Source organism: Juglans microcarpa x Juglans regia, chromosome 4D (genome assembly GCF_004785595.1).
Source record: "Juglans microcarpa x Juglans regia isolate MS1-56 chromosome 4D, Jm3101_v1.0, whole genome shotgun sequence".
NCBI classification, from domain to species: Eukaryota; Viridiplantae; Streptophyta; class Magnoliopsida; order Fagales; family Juglandaceae; genus Juglans; species Juglans microcarpa x Juglans regia.
Window position 1 is genome coordinate 3370578 of NC_054600.1, and position 17279 is coordinate 3387856.

General features: G+C 39.2%; 3 protein-coding genes across 3 annotated transcripts; 2 read left to right on the forward strand and 1 right to left on the reverse strand.

The window, feature by feature from the left end:
• Positions 1 to 285: 285 nt before the first annotated feature.
• On the forward strand, positions 286 to 13195 carry LOC121259225 (zinc finger matrin-type protein 2-like). The gene is made up of 11 exons (XM_041160737.1): positions 286 to 453; positions 652 to 732; positions 840 to 867; positions 979 to 1061; positions 2896 to 2928; positions 11457 to 11535; positions 11680 to 11732; positions 12074 to 12134; positions 12230 to 12312; positions 12797 to 12934; positions 13034 to 13195. Exons 1-10 carry the CDS (start codon positions 433 to 435, stop codon positions 12884 to 12886), a joined length of 612 nt encoding a protein of 203 aa, XP_041016671.1. The 5' UTR covers positions 286 to 432; the 3' UTR covers positions 12887 to 12934; positions 13034 to 13195.
• Positions 13196 to 13818: 623 nt separating this feature from the next.
• LOC121259226 (pentatricopeptide repeat-containing protein At1g09190) lies at positions 13819 to 16076 on the forward strand. Its single transcript, XM_041160738.1, has one exon. The coding sequence runs from the start codon at positions 13946 to 13948 to the stop codon at positions 15398 to 15400; it is 1455 nt and encodes a 484-aa protein (XP_041016672.1). The 5' UTR covers positions 13819 to 13945; the 3' UTR covers positions 15401 to 16076.
• On the reverse strand, positions 15879 to 16941 carry LOC121259227. Its single transcript, XM_041160739.1, has 4 exons — positions 16799 to 16941; positions 16645 to 16709; positions 16221 to 16446; positions 15879 to 16027 (listed from the first exon to the last, which is right to left on the reverse strand). Exons 1-4 carry the CDS (start codon positions 16875 to 16877, stop codon positions 15879 to 15881), a joined length of 519 nt encoding a protein of 172 aa, XP_041016673.1. The 5' UTR covers positions 16878 to 16941.
• Between the last annotated feature and the right edge of the window lie 338 nt (positions 16942 to 17279).

The window sequence follows — 17279 nt, forward strand, 5'->3', positions numbered from 1 at the left end:
GGTTATATAGCCTGTTATTATTTATAATTAATTCAAGCATATAGTTATTATATCGCCTATAATTATATTATATAAAAAGTTGTGCAACAGAGAATTAATTATAACATATTTTGAACTATCAATTGAGAACGATTATCATTTTATATCTGCAACTCTTTTATAATTATTTTAAATTATTTTAAATTATTTTAAATGAATTAAGATATTATATAACTTTATTAAAAAATATTTTTAATTCTACATAAATAAAATTTATTTTAAATAAAATTGTAAAATCTTGTGCACTAGTTTATCATTACTTTTCGCTTTGTTTACCTTCCCCACTTTTCTTCTACTTCGAAGTTCTGGAGCTCGGAATCAGAATTAGGGTTTTGCTCCGAATCAGAATTGGGCTAATCTGTGAATCACGTCAAGAATCTTCCTTCTATTTCAATGGCTCACACCAGTGATAATGTAAGTTTTAAGTCTCTTACCATTACTTTCTCAACCTAAAAATTTCATCACATTTTTTCTTTTTATGTTACTGACAGAATATTACAACTTAGTAGATATCCGAATCATACTTTTTATTTTCACTATCTATTGTTTTCTCTGAGTTTTTTTTTGGGTGTTGACTATAACGTGTTCTTTTTTTCGTAATTGTTTGTGTAGGTTGTTGGGGTTGATAACACCTTCAGAAGAAAATTTGATCGGGACGAATATTTGGAACGAGCGAGGGAACGTGAAAAACAGGTTTTTCTAAATCAAAGTTTCCAATTCTCCTTTTTTTTTGGTTAAGGTTGTTCGATTTTCTGATTAACGCCCCTTGGTTGATTCTGCTTATCTTGTGTTGTATATAGGAGGCGGAGTCGCGGGTTAAATCTAAATGTGAGTAATGTAATCCGAAAATCTTCTTTCTTTTGTATTTGTATCTTATTTGATGGATTTATCTACATCTGTGTTAACGTTAGAGAAATGGGTTGGCTGGTTTTGTTACAGCCAGAGGCCCTCCAGTGCAGAGGAAGCCCTTGAAACATAGGGATTATGAAGTGGACCTTGACTCTCGCTTGGGAAAAACTCAGGTGTGTCGCTGTTTTTATATCTTGGACCCTGCTACAGCTACCGAGGATCTCACCGAGAAGGCAGTTTTTTTTTTTTCAAAATTTATTTTAAACCCCTTAAAACATTTTTTTTTTTAAAAAAAATTTCACAAAGTCGTTAAAAAACATTTCCTTAACCATGACGTTAAAAAAAAAAAAATCAAATCGGTGAGGATCCTTGGTGGCCCAAGCATTATTCTTATATCTTTTTTAGATATGCATAGTCTTTCTGCTAGGACCTTTTTGGTTGTAAGTTGTACTTTTTGGTAGACCATTTGTTATATGAGCAGCTCAATATGGTGTTTATGACTTTGATTCCGCTTGTCTACTGGAGTACCATCGATTCCGATAAGCAATTGTTAAAGGGAGTTGTTCTCTAGGTTCCTGGTTATGTATGCCATATAATCCATGGAACATGATAAACTTGTGGCTTTTTCTAGAGAAAAGAAAAAAACACAATAGATGGCAAGAGTATTACAATGAAACTGGTTATCATATCTTACAGAATTGGTTTTTAGAATTCGTTAATTAAACTTGTGGCTTTTTCTAGAGAAAAGAAAAAAGAAAACACAATAGATGGCAAAAGTATTACAATGAAACTGGTTATCACATCGTACAGAATAGGTTTTTAGACTTTGTTAATTAATTCTTGAGTGTTTGATTGGTGGGAGTTTCAAAGGTTGTGGTTAATCTGTATAATGCTGGTAGATGTGCCACTTTTGAGAACCCAGAATAATTTTTACTAATGTAATTGTGCAACTTGATGCAATTTTACATGATAATTGACCGTAACTTGCTGGATTTCTTATTTTTTATACCTATTGAGGTGTTGACTATTTGGTTAGCTCTCTGCTCCAGTTTTGTAACATGCCCCTGATCTGTCAAGCCAGATTTCTCAAGAATGATTAAGATTTGGGATTGGCACTGCTGGTACTTACAGATTGGGACAATATTATAATATGCTAGGTGTCTCCTATGCTGCTTTTTATGCTGTTTTTATGAGGATAATGATAGGACTTATCCTTCTTTGGAAGGGGATTCAGTCGGTGGAGTGACATCACCCTACCGATATAGAGGTATCAAAACTTTGAAGCAAGCATGCTTTTAACAGTAGGCTATCTTGAAATCAGGCCTTCCAATGTTACTTTGGAAATAGAATATCAAATGTCTTTATGGTTAAAGAAACACATATATTAACATGTGGGCCTTAATCATGTTGACATCCAAGATATATATATTAGCCTTAAACAGTTTCCTTTATGGACTTTGGATTTTTTATAAGAGGAGTTCTAGGTTTACAGAGGGATCTCACAAAAGTATAGTTCACAAAGTGATGTGGCTAGATGTGATATGTTAGATCTTTTTTATAGTAAAAGAACTTTACATTTTGATGTACGACAACAATCCACATTAGTTGCGAACTCTATTGTTGTGAGATCTTTTTGTGAACCAAATATTTCTCTTTCTATAAATCTGCCAAGGCCATTAATCCTTTTCGTGGAGATTTACCATAAAATTTTGGATCCTGAGCTTGGCATGTTCTAGATTTTGAATTTGTTCTATACAAATTTTCATGGGTTTATACCATCATAACCCAAAACCCTAATCGTTTGGGGGGCATGTTTTGCTTCTTGCTTGCATTTATTTTTATTTGTTTCCTGCCCGATAAGTTTCCTGGCACAATAGCATGCCTTTCTGTTTCCCTTGAGTTTCAAAAGGATGAAACATCTTTCAGCATTTTATGTTGAGTATTTTATGCATGGGTCTTTGATTGGCAAAATTATTGACCTTATTATATCATTTTTTATTTTTGCAGGTTGTTACTCCAGTGGCACCCTTAAGTCAGCAGGTATGCAACCATATTTTTGTTTTCTTGTAAGTAAAATAATAGCCAGTATGCAAACATGTTCTCATGTGTCCCTTGTCACCATATGGTTATTGATGATTCTACCTTTTGAATGTACAATTTTATTTTTCGTATGGCCTCCTAGTCAAAATTACCATTTTTTTAAAGTTTTGGGTGCTATTTTGATACTTGTTCAATGTTTGTTAGGATGAGGGTGGTGTAACACGCTGTGGTTTTCAAGACAAATCTCTAGCAAGGGCCTGTTTAATTTTATTTTTTAAGTGATTCAATCTTAAAATTTGGTTAGATTATCAAATTAGTGTTTGGTTGAACTAAGCATAAGACTAAAATTTTTAAACTAACAAATTGAATACGTCACAATTAAACAGGGTAATCTGATTGTGATGTAATGGGTTATTCCATAAATGAAAATCAAGTTGAAGAATCCAAACCAAGAGGCCTAAATCTTGTCACTCCTCACCAATCCTGGTTGAGCTAGGCGAGTGCCATGATAGTTATAAAAACCAAGATCGATCAAGCTGATCTAGACCCTGTATCCCACAGACTTTTATTTTAAGCGGTAAGCTCACTCACTTGGCTGTGTTGACTGTAAACGTCTATATCTATGCATAAAAAAAACACCTCCATTAAGATATTAGATTTGCTTTGCTGAAGGGAATACTTGAACTCGTGAAGGTAAAATCTGTTCTGTATCACTAGATCCAAACTATCGAAAAAATATTCTTATGAATCCCATTTCTCATCCTGGGTTTCCCTGTGGTACTTTTCGACAAGTGCTTGGTTGAGGAAGATGATATTGCTCATGGGGGATTTCCGAAATGTCTTAAACCTTGTGGTTAATGTACATCTCAAATGACTTAATTTTAATTACTTTACTAAGAATGGAACACTTTTTTTTTTTTGAACAGGGAAAGCTCTCCTCAATTTATTAATAACCCTTGCTTTAAGGCTCTTTTTTGATTTATTCTTTTTTAATAATGCTCTCCTTGGGAAGTGGCTGTGGAGATTCCAATCGGAAGGGGAATCACTATGGAGATTGGTTATTGATCGGAAGTATGGTTGTGATTGGGGGGTTGGTGCTCCAAGGAGGGTAGGGATAACTATGGGGTGAGCCTCTGGAAATTTATTACAAAAGGGTGGAAGGTGTTCGTAAAACACACTATTTTTGAGGTGGGAGAGGGTACAAGAATCAGCTTCTAGTTCGATGTATGGTGTGGTGAGAGAGCCTTATTTTCTGTTTTTCCTGGAGTATTCAGATTGGCGGCAAATCAGCAAGCATCTGTCTCAGATGTAATGAGCCGTTCTAACGGTAATGTACATCGGAATATGGTATTATCCAGAAATGCGCAGAATTGGGAGGTGGATGAAATAGCGAGTTTTTATAGCTTTCTTTATTCCAAGAAGATAGGTGAAAATGGGCGAGATAGCATGTTGTGGAAACACTCGGGGAGCAGGAAATTCTCAGTTAAATCTTTCTATAAGGTGCTGGCAGCACACCAGCCCAATGGGTTTCCTTGGAAGGGTATTTGGAGAGTCCCTGTACCCCTTAGAGTTTCATTTTTGACTTGGAGCGCAGCTCTAGGAAAGATTTTGACGGCTGATAATTTAGGAAACAAGGTGTGATTGTGATGGAGTGGTGCTACATGTGTAAAAGCAATGACGAATTGATTGAGCATCTTTTTTTGCATTGTGAGGTGGCAAGGGAATTATGGGCGGGTATTTTCAGTCGAGCCGGGTTGTTTTGGGTAATGCGTAAGAGTGTGATGGATCTTTTAGCATGTTGGAATAGGACGCATCATATCCCACAACTAGCAGCAACATGGAGGATGATTCCTTTGTGTCTTTTGTGGTGTATTTGGATGGAGCGCAATGAGAGGTGTTTCAACAACAAGGAGAGAACTATGGGGGAATTATGGAATTTTTTTGTATTTTCTTTAGTCCAATGGTTTGCTGCTATTGTATTGAAGGGAGGAAATGCCCATGAGTTCTTGCTTTCGTTTCAACTTTCTAGAATGTAATTAGGTGTCTCTTTTGTATACTTCCTGTGTACATGGGTTGTGCCTAGTTTCATTCCATCAATAAAGTTTCTTACTTATCAAAAAAAAAAAAAAAAAAAAAAAAAAACCCTCACTTAAGGCAGAGGAAAACCAACATTACATCGATCCACCAATAAACGAATACCACAAAAAGACAATACCAAACCAAAAATAAAGAAAAAACACAAGATTTCTACAGCCGAAAATTTGGGAGTCCCGTTTTATCTAGCCGAATAATCCCCTTCAACAACCTTGGCAAATTCTGATCACCTTCATAACAAATACATCTCCCTTCCTCCCCTTGTTTTGCAAGAAAATCCGCCGCTTGGTTACCTTCGCTAAATTGATGCCCCACCATGACATTAACACCTTGAAGCTCCTTGAGTAAGTCATCCCAAAAATCCCACAAGTATCACAAAGAACATCTTCCCCCAATGAGCCAATCCACCACCAATCTGGAATCACTCTCAATGACCACATTAAAAATATTTAGCTTTTTGCACAATACAACCCCCTCCCTAATAGCCCTCAACTCTGCCTCACTATTAGTACCATGAGCTGAAAAAGCCACATGGACCCTGCCGAAATTGTTCCTGATCACGCCTCCTCCCCCCCCACAACTTCCCGGATTGCCACGACAGCTCCCATCACAGTTTAATTTCATCCAACCAGTAGGTGGTCTCTTCCAAGCAACCTGACGGAGACGATGAACGCGTTAGGCTGGCTGAGGCACATCGAGACTACTAAGAAGCTGCATGTCATGCGAAGAGAGAGGCCTAGTTGCCGTGATTTCCCCTGCTAACACTCGAAGCCAATATTTCACCGACGACCATACATTTTCGGCTGAGTCTTTCACTCCTTCCATCCTAGCCTTACACCTCCTCGTCCACAATTTCCGAGTGATCAAACATGGCAATAAACTGAGCATCAGACATTTGACAGTGGACCTTCTTGCACAGCGAAACCAAGCCGACATTCTGGCCCACCAAGATTGCAAACGCAGATGTGGGATCCCCAGCTCGTTACTAGCTTTTTCCCATACTTGGTTAGCAAACTCCCCCACGCACAAGATGTGATCTAAAGATTCTGGAGCTTTTCTTGTGCAACAGTCACATCATGAAGCCAACGACATGCCCTTGCTTTGCACTCTATCATCCACCACTAGAGCTCGAAACCTTGCTTTCCACACACACAGAGACACCCTTTTAGGAAGCAGTTGGTGCCAAATCCACTCTTGTCACTGTAATGGTTCTCCTTTAAGCCGGACCACTTCCCAAGCACTCACCAAAGAGAAAATTCCATCCGTAGATGGCTTCCAGATAAAAACGTCTGAACCTTCTCTACCCACTGAAATTTTCGGAACAATCTCAGCCGTGATCTCTTCACCAACCAGATCCACTAGCCTATCATAATCTCAGGAACTAGCAGACCAACAATCTTTTATTTGCAGCGAATTGTTTTGAATGTCATCCACACACACGGAAAGAGGTCCTAAAGCAAGCCATCTGTCATGCCAAAACGACGCATTTCCACCTCGCACTAGAACCTGAATGTTCCCAGTGACCTCAGGTAAAACCAAAACAATGGATTTCCAGAGCCGGGAGCCCGATGAATTCGCAGGGGTGAGAACAACATGCCCAGACTTTTAAGTATTTTGCACGAAAAAAATTAGTCCACAGGTTCTTCATCGACATAATCCTCCATGCAAACTTCATGTGCAGTGAACGTCGGACTTCTTTAAAGTCCCGCAAGCCCAAACCTTTGTAGGCTTACACAGCTTTGACCAAGCTTTTCATTTCATCCGCTGAACACCATTGACATCCCCCCAAAAGAAACTAGCTAAAATAGAATTAATTTGCGTGATGGTAACCAAAGCACACTTGTTACCGAGAGGAGATGTATAGCCATACTCGAAAGTACATGTCTCAACAAAATCAACCTTCCCCCTTGTGAAAGAATTTTCAACTTCCACCCTGCCTCCTTGTTGCGAATTTTAGCCACAAGAGGTTCCAAAATTCTAGCCATTAGTCTCCCCACAACCAGCCGCGCAGCCAAATATGTCACAGGAAAATTTCCTTCCTTAAAACCTTTATTCTCATCAAAGCACGCTTACGTGAAAGATTAATAAACTTTGAAGGGTAAAAAGCAGATTTTTCTTTACTAATCTTCTGGCCTGACCATCTTTCATAAAGATCTAGCATCTCAATGAGCCTCTTAATAGACCTTCTCCCGCCATTAACAAAAACTAAAAGATCATCTACATACAATAAATGGGAAATCAAATGAGCTCCTACTGGACGGTAAAATCTACCAATCCGACCCTCTTCAAAATTCTTCCTTAACAAACGTTACAAAACTTCCTCCATCACAATAAATAGATAAGGAGATAAAGGATCTTCTTGCCGTAAGCCCCGAACAGGTTGGAAAAAACCTTTGAAAGTTCCATTCATCATGACTGGGAACCAAGGGGACTTAACACACTCCCCAATCAACTTGCAAAAATTGTTAGAGAAGCCAAAACCTTTTAGCACCGTTAGAAGAAAACCCCAATCCACCCGATCATACGCCTTAGTAATGTCAAGTTTCACTATCACATTGCAGCCCACAGATTTCTTATTCAAAGAATGCACCATTTTTTGAGCAAGCGTAATATTTTAAAAAATTCTATGCCCTGGCACAAAAGCACCTTGCTCAAGAGAAACCAACTTATTTAACATCCCTGTCATCCTCTTAACAATAATCTTCGAAAAAATCTTGTAGGCCACAGAGCAAAGACTAATCGGTTGGAATTTATCAAAACTTTTTGGCTCCTTAACTTTAGGAATAAGAACAATGAAAGATGATGAATAAACTTGGGGCAACCGCGTACCACGGAAAAATTCACCAGCCGCCTCCACCACCACATCTTTTTTAACAATATCCCAACAAGCAATATAAAACGCAGATCCGAAACCATCTGGCCTTGGGCTACTATATTTAGGAATGGAAAATAGTGCTTCTTTTACCTCTTCCTCCGACGGATCCATGCAAAGCATATGATTATCTCGTGCCGTGATACTAACTTCCAGTAACGACGACAAATCCGCAATTTCCACACTTGAAGTTTCCGTGAGAAAGTCTTTAAAATAATTCGTGGCACCGATGTGAATTTCTTCCGGATTGTCCAACACCCTCCCGTCTGAAAGAACCATTCTAGAAATAACTACTTGTTTCCGGCATTGGTTGATCACCGAATGATAATACTTTGTGTTTTGTTCACCTTCAACCATCCACTTCTTTTTTGCAATCTGACCCAATCTCGTTGCCTCTCTTCTCTCCCACATATTGAGTTCAACCTTGGTCAGCAAATAGTCAGCTTCTACCTCATGAGAATACCCGGACTGAAGCTGGTGCTCCAGAGTTTCAACTCTCTCTTGAAGTTCTTTTAACATAAAATCCACCCTACCAAAGACCGATTTATTCCAAGCCCGTAATGCAAGTTTTGTCTGCTTAAGCCGCACCACAAGTTTCAGAAGACCAGTATTAGAATCCGGTCTATTCCAAGCCTCTTCTACGCATGCCAAGAAGCCCTCATGTGAGCACCACATGTTTTGAAAGCGAAAAGGTGGAGGACCATAGGACACTGACGGTCTATCAAAATACACCACCATAGGGCAGTGGTCAGAAGTCTTCCTCCCCAAGTATTCAAGCTGGCCAAGAGTAAATTGACTAGAAAAATTATTATTGATGACCGCCCTATCCAACCGTGCCCAGCACCTTGATCTCCCCTCATGTCCATTACACCAAGACATATGTCTCCCTCCATGAGAAAGTTCAAATAGGCCACAACTATCTAAACAACCATTGAAATTTGCCATAGAAGACGACGGCCTAGGATTTCCGCGAATTCTCTCATTGTCATTACGAATAGCATTGAAGTCCCCTACCACTAGCCAAGGATGATCTGCCACCTGAACCTCCAAATCTTTCCATAATTCTCTTCTTTCAGCTTGATTACATTTGGCATACACAAAAGTCACTAAAAACTTTTTATTCTCCAAGATAAACCACCCAGTAACCATTTGTGCAGACTTACACAGCACCTCAAAAGCTTGTTCATCTCTCGATAAAATCCATAACTTGCCCCCTTCAGCTTCATTGGAGCAGAGAAAATTAAAAGACGAGCTTACCCAGGAGATGCATGCGACACTCCTCAGCAAAAGGCTCAGAAATCGCCACTAAAGATACACTTTTCTTGGTAACTAAACTTTTCAACCGCTTTCTAGATCAGCCTAACCCCCTTACATTCCAGAACAATATATTTTTTTTTTTGATACGTAAGAGATAAATTTTATTAATATGAATGAAATAGGCCTAAACCATGTACACAGGAAGTATACCACAGAACACCTAAATACATTCTAAGAGCGATGAACTAAAGACAAGAAGTCATGAATATTATCCCCAACTAAAACAATAGCAGAAAACCAAAGCAAGAAGGCATTTAGAAAGAAATTCTTCAGCTCCACCCCTGTGCGTTCATTGTCTTCAAAACAGCGCGCATTCCTTTCCATCCAAATGCACCACATGATACACAACGGAATCATATTCCATACTACTGCCACTTGACGACAACCCTGCAATTTTCTCCAACAGCCCATCAAATCCATCACCCTCATAAGCATTACCCAAGCGACACCAATATTGTATCTTTCATAGATTAAGTTTTTGAGGATGGGAGTGCACCTGTTGAGATTTCTTTACTGCCGTCTTAACAAGACTCGTCGACTTATTAGATAACCTTCGGGGATCAACATCAGAATCATAAATCTTATCCTTACCTAGCCTCAAAATTTGGTCATCCACCTCCCGATCCGAAGAGTAGTCAGGCACAACAGCACTTTGTGGTGCATTAGCCCCATCCAGGACCCCTTCTGAAGACACCATTTTATCCAAAGGCTCACGAACCTCCATCATCTCATCCACAGGTACTGCCAGCACTACTTCCCCTTGAACATCATTTTCATTAAAATTCTTGCTAGGCTCCTCATCACACCAAACCTCCACACACACAGCATCACTAGCCTCGACCTGCACCCCTCCACCACTAAACACATCGCCATGCACCTGTACTTTTTCTGCCCCAACCGTAACCATTTCACCCTGGTGGCCAATGTCAGGTCCACTAATTAGACCACTTGACAACATCCCCTTGTGATCACTCCGTAAAGAATCCTGCACGTCCCCCTCGACACCCGCTACTTTTTCCCCTTCAGAAATTTGCAAAACATTGTTCTTATTCTCATTCATGTTACCCAGCACCCCTTTATCAGATTTCGGTTGCCAAATCTTTTTCGCCTTATGTTTTACCTCCCCTTGTCTCCTCTCCCCAACCCTACAGACCACCGACGTGTGCACTTGATGGAAATATTTCTGACAATAAAAACCAAGTTTTTCATACTTGACTTCCTGCCATATTCTTTTCGATGGTGAAAAAACAATTGGGAAACCCTGCATCGACTCCACAGTCAGGTCCACTTCCACACAAATACGTGCCCCCGAAGCCCTAGTTCGATTGAGTGTCGCATTATCCGTCCCTAGGTATCAACCAAATCTTGATGCTAATATCTGTAAGCAATCCTTTGTATACAAGTGCATCGGCAACCCTGGTAGATAATCCATTGAGGAGCCAATGGAGATTCCTTGTGCAAATCAAACTCTTTCGTCCTTTTGAAAAGCTGAAAAGTATAACCCCCCACCGTTCGACCTTCACATGCCCATCTATGCACAAAATCATGTTCATTTTTCATCAGGATCAAAACATGATATTCATCCATAAAACTTGTCGTTGGGATCTCTAGCAACCCCCACGTCTTAACAACTGCAAGTCAAATATCATCAATAGAAGGTCGAGATCGCATGAACTTCATAACTAAAGCAAACCGAAAGTCTTTTGCTGCCTTTGCCATTTCTAGAATGGAATTAGATTACCGAACTTCATAACTAAAGCAAACCGAGATCGCCAATATATAACATATACAATTACTAAGAATGGAACACACTAGCTATATTAAGCTCTTTAAGAGACTGGGATTTCAGGCGTGAGGACTTTCCATGGGAAGATTTAACTTCATAGTGATGAGGATTTGATGGGTGGTTCTCTTTTGGCAACTAAACTAGATTGGCATGCCGCGCGCGGGGGGGGGGGGGGGGGGGGGGGGGGGGGGGGGGGGGTGCACCATTCAATTTGGGTAGAGAGGGTTTACTTTTTGTTTCTATTTTATGTATTTTTTTTTTTTATAGGTAATCAAAGATTTTATTTAAAAAAGGCGTAGCCCAAGTACATAGATTGTTTTTCTTTTATATATTGGTCTGAGGGAAGAAGAATAGTAGTATTATGAAGTGAGCCGAGTTGAGTTTGTAATTGAAACTCATGTCATTTTTCAAAATTTTTGTTTACGCTGTCCTTTTGTGATTAAATCTGTTCTTTTGCAGGCCGGATACTTCTGTTCTGTTTGTGAGTGTGTGGTAAAGGATTCTGCAAATTACTTGGATCATATAAATGGAAAAAAACGTATGTGGTTATCTATAGACGATTTTGTTTCATCAATTAGTTTTGGGAACTACTTATAAAAAAAAAAAAAAAAAATTAGTTTTGGGAACTATTTTTTCCAATTTATTCCATTTTACTAATGGTTCATTTGCTTTTGTTTCATAGATCAAAGAGCGTTGGGTATGTCTATGCGGGTCGAACGGGCATCTGTCGAACAGGTACATTTTAGAAAGTACTTTGAAGCTTAATGAATGCACCAATAATTAAACATAGGTGAAAAATGATGCAACCTTTGTAAGACTTGCTCTCGAGCATAATTTTTGTACATGCAACAATGTACCGAGTAAACCACGAGGAATACAAGATAGAGGAGATTGTGTACATGGGTTTTTTAATAAAGATTCCTTATGAAAAACAAAAAAGAAGAAAAAGAAAATAGAGGAGATTGCCACAATTCTTTTAAAGATAAAACTATTTTTCTGACCTAAGCATGTCATTGATCACAAGTACATATTTGTCTAGCAACAGTGTTTATGAGCTGCAAATTCTATGGTCTCAGGTCAAAGAGAGGTTCGAACTTCTTAAGAAACGGAGTGCTCCTGGCAGCTTCACAGAGCAAGGTAAAGAATTTTATGGCGTAAACAGAAAATGCATATATTTTTTAAAGACGTTTATCTAATTGGTGATGGAAAATTGATATCTGCCTCTGTCACAGATCTTGATGAGCGGATCTTAAAGCAGCAGCAAGAAGAGGAGGAACGGAAGCGCCAACGTCGAGAAAAGAAGAAAGAAAAGAAGGTGTGTGCTCTATATCACCACAGGTCGCTTATTGCTTAGATTTGTGAACCATAAGTTTATAGGGAAAAAAGAACGGGTGCTCTATATCACTATCAACACAGGTTGGCCTAAGTGGTGAAAGCTTTGGTCTTGGGTATCACTTCCTTCAAGGTTCAAGGTTCATGGTTCAACATCTTATGGGTGCAAACAATCCTTTGGGGCCAAACCTTCTGGTGAAAAGCCAGCAATTTAACCAGTTCCCTGTAGGGAAATTTTCGAGGGTGCGATGCACGGGGCCGAGGTTTACTTTGCAGGGATGGGTTTGAAAGGCCGTGCCTTGGAGAAGTTCCCCGATTTAAAAAAAAAAAAAAGAAAAAAAAAAAAAAGAAAAAGCATTTGTTGCGCCAAAGCTATGCAATTGAGAGCATATTATCTTTTGAATGTGTGAGCATATCATGTTTACCATAATATTTCCTGATAATTTTTGGTCTGTATCTGGGTTCAGAAAGAGAAGGCGGCAGAGGAGGAAGTTGACATGGATCCTGATGTAGCGGCTATGATGGGATTTGGGGGTTTCAGTTCATCCAAGAAGTGATAATGTTTAATCGTGGGAGTCTAGCTTTGAAGGAACAACTTACTTTAGGTACCTTGACCTTTTAGAAACAGTAATTACTAATGATTTTGAGATGTTCTATATTTATAGTGAAAATCAAAGTTTGCCGAAGCTCGATATTTTTGACAGATTTCCCAGGTGAGATATCATCCATATTCATTCTTTGTACATTTTAATCCTTGCGATACTAGAGGTAACTTATAAGTTTCAAGGCTACTTTGTACATTTCTCCTGACTGTTGTGGCGAAAGAAAGTCTGCATTAGTTGGAGGAAGGCAATATTGCTTGACATATAAACCTTTTGCTTTGTGTGTAACAAGCCAAATAAGAAATCCAACGAATCTAATCTCACAACCAAAGTCAGAAGATGATGAAAATATATGGCTACAAAGCGTGGGGGGACGAGGTTAGGTTGGGCTGATAGAAAGGAAAATATGTTCTTGTTCCCTCTCATGGAAGGTGCAAATTTAATCACGAATGTAGCCGATTCAAAACTCATCTCAACTTATTTTATCTCATCATTATAATTTTTTTAAATTTTCATATAAAATATAATAGATAATTCAACTTTTTCAGATTTTAAAATAATAATAATATTAAAATAATATTTTAATAATATTTTATTTAAACTCACTTAAAATCATCTCAGCTCTTTTCTGAATTTATCAAGGCTAATCTTCCATGACATATCTATTCTAGTTTTCTTTATATGATTTTAGAATTTTATAGTTTTTGTTAATTTTTTTACACTTAATTGAAACAAATATAGACAAAATCCGATGGCAGAAATAATAAAAACTAGAAACCAAGGGAGCAAAAAGATAAAGAATGTAAAAATCGGGAGCAAGTTCTCAACGCCAAAAAAGTTATTGCAATTCCCTGCAACGCCAAGGATATACGACTCGACGTTTACGAGACCCCACCTCCCGCTACCCAACCACCATAAGGTTCACGACACTTCAAATTTCTGTTTTTCTGACTGTAAACGTTTCTCTCGCACATTCGCTATGACTGGCAGTATCACATTGCCGTAGCTGGAACCATGAACAAAGCCTACCGCGAGGCAGAACGGCGAGTCCTCCGCCTTCTACACGGCCACAAAACCCGAACCCAGATTCCCCAAATCCACGCCCACTTCCTCCGCCACGGTCTTGACCAATCCAACCAAGTCCTCGCCCACTTCGTCTCCGTTTGCGGGTCCCTTGACAAAATGGCTTATGCAAATCGCATCTTTCTCCAAACGCACAACCCAAATATTTTCCTCTTCAATTCCATGATCAAAGGCTATTCACTTTGTGGACCCTTTGAACAGTCTCTCCATCTGTTTTCTCTTTTGAAAAGTCGCAGCATTCGGCCTGATGAATACACGTTTGCGCCATTGCTTAAGTCGTGTTCTGGTCTTTGTGGTTTGAAAATTGGGAAGTGTGTTCATGCGGATATTATTAGAGTCGGGTTTGAGTGCTTTGGTTCTATTCGAATCGGGATTATAGAGTTTTACGTGACTTGTGAGAGAATGGATGATGCTACGAAGGTGTTCAATGCAATGTCTTACAGGGATGTAGTGGTTTGGAATTTGATGATTCGGGGTTTCTGCAAGATGGGTAACGTTGATATGGGGCTACATTTGTTTAGGCAGATGACTGAAAGGAGCATTGTTTCTTGGAATTCAATGATTTCTTCCTTAGCACAGAGTGGACGAGATAATGAGGCTTTGGAACTTTTTGGTGAGATGTGGCAGCAGGGTCTTGAACCAGATGAGGCGACGGTGGTCATTGTTTTGCCTGTTTGTGCACGTTTGGGGGCTGTTGACGTTGGTCAGTGGATACACTCTTACTCAGGTTCTAGAGGGCTTCTGCAAGATGTTATTTCTGTGGGTAATTCGCTTGTAGATTTCTATTGTAAATGTGGAAATTTAGAAATTGCATGGAATATTTTTAATGAAATGCCGGCCAAAAATGTCGTTTCATGGAATGTGATGATCTCGGGTCTGGCATTTAATGGGAAGGGTGAGACTGGGGTCAACTTGTTTGAGGAAATGATCAATAAAGGTATGAGCCCTAATGGTGCAACGTTTGTAGGTGCTTTAGCATGTTGTGCCCATTCAGGCTTGGTGGAAAGAGGACGAGAGTTGTTTGCTTCTATGACAGCAAATCACCGAATCCATCCGAAACTTGAGCATTATGGGTGTATGGTTGATCTTCTTGGGCGTAGTGGGTGTGTGGGGGACGCTCATGGCTTGATTAGAAGCATGGCAATGAAGCCAAACGCTGCTTTATGGGGTGCATTGCTCAGTGCTTGCCGTACTCATGGTGATTTAGAGCTTGCAGAACTCACAGTAAAAGAGCTGATCAATCTTGAACCATGGAATTCTGGTAATTATGTGCTCTTGTCAAATATATATGCGGAAGAAGGGAGGTGGGAGGAGGTCGAGAAGGTCCGGGTTTTAATGAAGGAAAAGTGCGTCAAGAAAGCACCAGGGCAGAGTGTGATTAAATAGTTATGAAATGTGGGAGTCCTTATTCTTGGTTGGTAAGGTAATAGTGCCATGGTTCTAAGTTGTGATACTTACCACCACCTCCACCATGAATGAAGATTGTACATGTTGGATGCTTAGGGAATGACTTTCAGCAGAGGCAAAGGAGGCTGAATGGTTTGGGTATCTCCCTAGACCTCGGTCATATACATGAAGAGGATTATGAGACCACATGAAAATGGGAGCAGGAGGCAGAAAGGAAGCTAACCTGCGGATGGGGTAAGAGAACTTACAACTAGGTTTCTTATGGAGAGAATATACCCAGAGAAATGCATTTAGTGAAACGCATTTAGAGTTTGAGATATCCTGCTAGGTACATATCTAAGTATGTCCTTTCGGGGGAAACCCCTCTTCTTCTCCATCACAAATATAAAGAAAGAAAAACTTGGTTACATTCTTCTAAATGAAGTACATCGAGACAGCCGTCGGACATCGTATCTTATCATTTTCTCCAATGATACTTCAAGCTGTCATATAAGATGGAAAAACAGCAAACAATAATCAGCATGAAAGTGTGGAAGCTGATCAAGTTTGGCAATCGGTGTGCATTGCTTGTTACTCCTTCAATATACTGTCCCACATTGAAATTCCCTGTACAAACAGAAACTTTTGTTATTAATTGAATAGTTGTTCGTCTTAAGCATGCCATTATATTCACGTAACATACCTAGCATATTGAGATTGAATTTTGTAAAGACAAGTCCACAGATGATGGAGATCATTAACAGGAAAAAAAAGGAACAAAACAAAAAAGATATGAAAGAGAGCAGTAGAAATATGCTACCTCTTTGGCTGGTGTGGCTGCAGCCAGCGTTTAGTGCATATCTCACTGATGGTATGGTCGCCTTATTGTGGAACATGAAGTTTGAAAAAAGTTCATCAATGCAATTGAGAACTTCTTGTGTTTCGGCTAGGCAAGGTCCATTACAGAATAAGTCAGCAGCCACAGGAGGTACATCAATGTTCCCACTCGGGTTCAATCTATATGCCTCATTACATCCAATATAGATCTGTGCCACATACAAATTACAAAAATAAAAGAAGTGACACTACAAAAAAGAAACATGAACTTCACTAAATAAAGAAATTACAAGGTTTTTATATGAAATGCTCTACTATAACAAGCTTGCTAGCTACAAGCCTACAAACCTACAAAGGAATTAGGTTAGAATAGAAAGGTTAAAGATGAACATAAGGTTCTCACTCACAAGCTTATTGTTGAAACACATTAGGGCATTTGCTACCTCTTGCCCAGGGTTGTCCTGTGCATATCCTATTCACAATTATATCCAACATCCATGAGGATAATGAAAAAGGTATGATGAAAAGAAGAAAAAGTTGTGAATGTCACAGGACTATGACCTGAGGAGCAGCAAAATATGGCAATGGAAATTAGACTGAGGATAAAGCATTTCTGCTTTGGAAAGACTGAGAATGCCATTGTGAGAGCTGCGAGGAAGATGAAGTGGGGAAGAAATATTTGAGCTGGGTCAGTAATACAGTATGCTATTTATTGAAAGGCATGATTTAAGTCTTCAATATAGAAATATAAAATGCGGTGATAAAAGGCTAAAAGATTTTAAGAAAGAAAATGAAGAGAGGTTAGCTGGTGATTGTTGGGGATAAACGGACTGAAAGGAAGAGTTGAAGTAGGTGTTTTGGCCACCAACTTGTACTTGTCTTTTCAAAAAATGGAGTGTTGGAATTGAGAATTGATTTCTTTTTGTCATCTTTTCAGTGGATTGAGTTCACATATCCATCGGACCATCAGAGTTCAACAAAATCCCTCTGCCTAAAAGTTGACAGACACAAGTTGAAAAGCACGTGGGGATGTAAGCATTTA